We start from the raw sequence: 4,049 nt of genomic DNA on the forward strand, positions 1-4,049 counted from the left end.
CTTTTGTATGGCACCTCTGTATGACGTGCATTGTGTACTTTACACTTTGAGTCTGTGACGTTTCATTGGAAGACGATATGTTTAACTATTCACATTGATTTTTTGTAGCTTGACTCAAATATCGGCCTGTATATTGGACAATCGAAAAGTAGCAGTACAACATTGCAGGTCAGTAAGGCACCTCATTCATTGCTATAGTTCATTCATGCTTTATCTATCTACTTGTTTTAGAATTTTCCCCATAACTTTCTTTGCTTCGGTTTATTTGGATCTCATTTTCAGAACTATACACTCAATGTATATCAGCATTTGTACATGTTAGTTACACACGTAACTCTTTGCATATGGTTGCTAGCCAATGCATGTGATGTATTACAGTAGTGAATGCATGTGGTGTATCGCAGTCGTGAATTGACCTTGTGCATCTTTACTTTAGCTCTAATTAATTGATACCATACTACGTGTCTAAATAATTGATTCCGTACTATATATGTCCTCGTTTCTCCCGTACTAGGTGTCAGTATGAAGTTCTCAAGACATATAAAATTACAGTCCAAGCATCAATAAGCTAGGGATCAAACTGCAACCAACTTGAAACTAGATTATCGTCCATATGCTAGGTCATGGTTTAAAATTAGTGCATTGTATAAAGATTGGAGCATGCAATGTGACATCTTTGCTCACAATCTAGAAATATGTCCCTCGTGCACGACTGCATACCTCACATATATAGCGATAAATGAGGTCGACAAACAAATGAAATAGACACTTCTGCTGCTCTCACTTTTGTATTATCGTTGGGTGCTTTGCCATTGCAGCAGCAACAACAAGACTTAAGAGCATTGCGTCTACAATTCACGGACAATTCATTACCAGTTCAAGATACCGTCCACGAATCAGCAGTATCCCCTCTCTATTCATGAGACCGATGAGTGATATTTGGATATAAAAGAGACAGATATTATAATTATAGACCAGCTATCCATGTTAACCGGTCCAACGACTTTTGACCTTATCCTAAGACAAAATGTCAACGTAACAAGCAGTATATTGGCAGATCCCTTCAACAATAAAGGTTCTCTTGCTCGGTGATCTTGTCCAACTACCCCCAGTTTGTAGTCACGCATGGGAGCTTTGTAACACATGCCATATCACAAGCTCGGTCCACTGGCTACTTGTGTAACTTTATACAAGATTTCATGCTTTGTAAGACATGCAATGGACCCTGAATTTCTTCAGTTCTTGACCATTATTTGTGAAAGAAAACCAGCCGTAGATGAGATCAATTGTACCTTGGGTGCATGTATTATAGATGAATCAAACTGACATTACAAAAGTTGAAATGAAGACGAACATAACATAAATGTCCTTCAGTAGTGGCTCCTAGACCCTAAGTTCAATGAGCTGGATTCGATCGCAATTGGCCTGTGTTGCATGATCAATGAAAACAACGACTTGACAATCGGTGTGGCAAACAGTGCAACATGCATTGTCGATGCCATAACACAAAACACAAAACGTGAAGTTACATGTATCATTGTTCCCATTCATTGTATCAGGAATAAGTACAAAAGAAGAAAGGTAAAACGCAAATAACTACAAAAGAAGAAAGACAAAATACACTCGACATCCACCTTCAAAAATGCGAGCCGGCGTTCTGCCCTACCAAACCATTTGAGAATTTACATGTAGCACGAATACTAGAAAAAACATTCATCAATAGACATAGTAGTATAACCTCGCTTGGATATAGACTCAACTGTAACCATCCCTATAAACTCTAATAATTTACGCACTTAACTTTGTCTCCTTCCATAAGCATAATAGAATTTTTCAAATGTATATCCCTTTCATGCAGTGCAACCCTTGCCAAATTAGTCATGCTCTTGTTCCCTTCAGTGTTAGATGCTAAATGTCAATTTGCATATGTCCTGTTATATTCTATAGATGCTGTATAGCAAGGCCCACCAAGCAAGACTAGTTCCAAACTAAGTGATCAGATAGAGCCAGAGGACATACACAACATCCCTCCCCCCTTAGATAGAGAAGATAGATATCTTTTTTAGATTTTGGATCGGACTAAAAAATATCCCTCATTTGGGAGGAGTGATTAATTGACGATGACTTAGACTCTAGGTTTGACCAATTGGGACTTGAGGGAGTTGACTCAACTTGACTTGACTCAACTTGACATGCCAAATAGGATGAATAGGGAAGTGGAGTGGCTAATTCCACTTGCCTACATCCAGTGTTCGGGAAAAGTGTGCCTCAGCTTAGCCTTGAGCCGGTTGCAAAATCAAAGTAGCCGGTTGAGGGGAGGGCAAGAAGGAGAAAATCCCGCTTAAAATACATGGAAAATAGTGTAATTTTACAAAAATACTAGCTAGTATTGTAAAATTTCCGGTTCAGATTTGTCTTGGAGGGATTTTTGTATGTTTGTGGACTAAAATAATTACATCATGAGGATGACGATGTGAATTTGTTTTTGCTACATACATATCTCTCCACAAACAAGGGTTTGGTGTGGTTTTGACCAAATGATCTGATTGTTTTTGCACACATCACTACCATACCATGGAAGAGGAGTTAGTAGAGAGGGATTGTACCGTCCCATGGTAAAGAAGACCATATGTATGATTGACAGAGAATGATAAGAATGGAGGGTGATCAGATCAGATCAACATCTTCATGACTTGTGAGGAGATGCTGCGGGAGGTCTCCTCGACAGGCTGGACAATGACGAAGCCAGGCTCGCCGTCAGAGGTTGTGTGCCACTTCATTTGAAAGGTCTCGCCGGAGCCCTTGCCTAGAAGGGTCTTGAAGTTGAGGTCCACGTGGAAGTCGGGCACGAGATTAGCAGACCACGCCAATGTGGCCTGAGGGTCGGTCTTGAGGGGTGCCAGGTGGCGGCCAACGGCCATTGTCATCGGTTTGCCCTGGCTAAGGATGGCAACAAAACCGTAGCCCTGGAGCCGGACATTGAAGAGGCCGCCCGCCACCGCGGCCGATAAGCTCTTCATCATGGTGATCTTGTGTTTGACAGTGGGTTCGAACGCGAGCAGATCTTTGCCGTTGACAACGAGTGCATCGCCCCCTAGCCGCAGCAGCACAATGCGAGCCCCTTCGCTCGCCAAGTACAGCTGCGCCTTGTCCCCCGCCTTCGTGCTCTCCGCTTTCACCAGACTCGCCCCCTCCCCCGTTATCTTCTTCTTCATCGCGTGAGAGATTCCATGCGACAGCATCCCTTCCTTCGTGAACTTCACATCGCCCCTGCACGCCACCATGCTCCCCAGCTTCATCCAGATGTAGGTTACAGGCTCGCCGCTGCCATCGCCACCCGGGGAGCCGAAGTTCACCTGCAGGAACCGCTTGCTCTCCGCGATCTCGAACGCTGCTTGAGGCGAGCTCACCAGCGACCTCGACTCCGTCGTCTCCTCCACAAATCTGCTGAGCGTTTGTGCCATCTCTCTCTCTCTCTCTCTCTCTCTCGAGGTCGGATCTAAGGGAGTATGGGCTCGGTGTGGGGAGCGTTGTCAACTTGCCTCCCAGTTGAATTGGTCAAGGCTCGAACTCCAATCATCTAGCTGTTCGGAGTCCCGTTGACCTTTTATGACGAAACTAGTCTTGCTTGGTGGGCCTTGCTATATAACATCTATAGAATATAACAGGACAGACTTTTAACAGCTAGCACTGAAAAGAACAAGAGCAAGACTAATTTGGGAAGGGTGGCATTGCGTGAAGTGGATATACACTCCGATGACAAAGCACCCAACAATAATACAGAAGTGAAGGCAAAAGGAGTGTATATTCACTACTATGATACACCACATGCATTCACTACTTGTGTATTCACTACTGTAATACATCACATACATTTGGCAAGCAACCGTATGCAAAAATTTGTGTGTAACTCACGTGCAGATGTTGGTCGACATTGAGTGTATAGTTTTGAAAATGAGATCCAAATAAACCACAGTAAAGGAAATAATGCGGAAAATTCTAAAACAAGCAAGTAGATAAAGCATGAATGAACTACAACAATAAATGAG

At 43.0% G+C, this 4,049-nt stretch overlaps 1 protein-coding gene across 1 annotated transcript; it reads right to left on the reverse strand.

Moving 5' to 3' along the window:
* Positions 1-2,347: 2,347 nt before the first annotated feature.
* LOC147418584 (uncharacterized) lies at positions 2,348-3,535 on the reverse strand. The gene has a single exon (XM_086507178.1). The coding sequence runs from the start codon at positions 3,462-3,464 to the stop codon at positions 2,673-2,675; it is 792 nt and encodes a 263-aa protein (XP_086363304.1). The 5' UTR covers positions 3,465-3,535; the 3' UTR covers positions 2,348-2,672.
* Positions 3,536-4,049: the final 514 nt, after the last annotated feature.

This window comes from Adiantum capillus-veneris, chromosome 30, assembly GCF_014529385.1.
Source record: "Adiantum capillus-veneris isolate H3 chromosome 30, ASM1452938v2, whole genome shotgun sequence".
NCBI lineage: Eukaryota > Viridiplantae > Streptophyta > Polypodiopsida > Polypodiales > Pteridaceae > Adiantum > Adiantum capillus-veneris.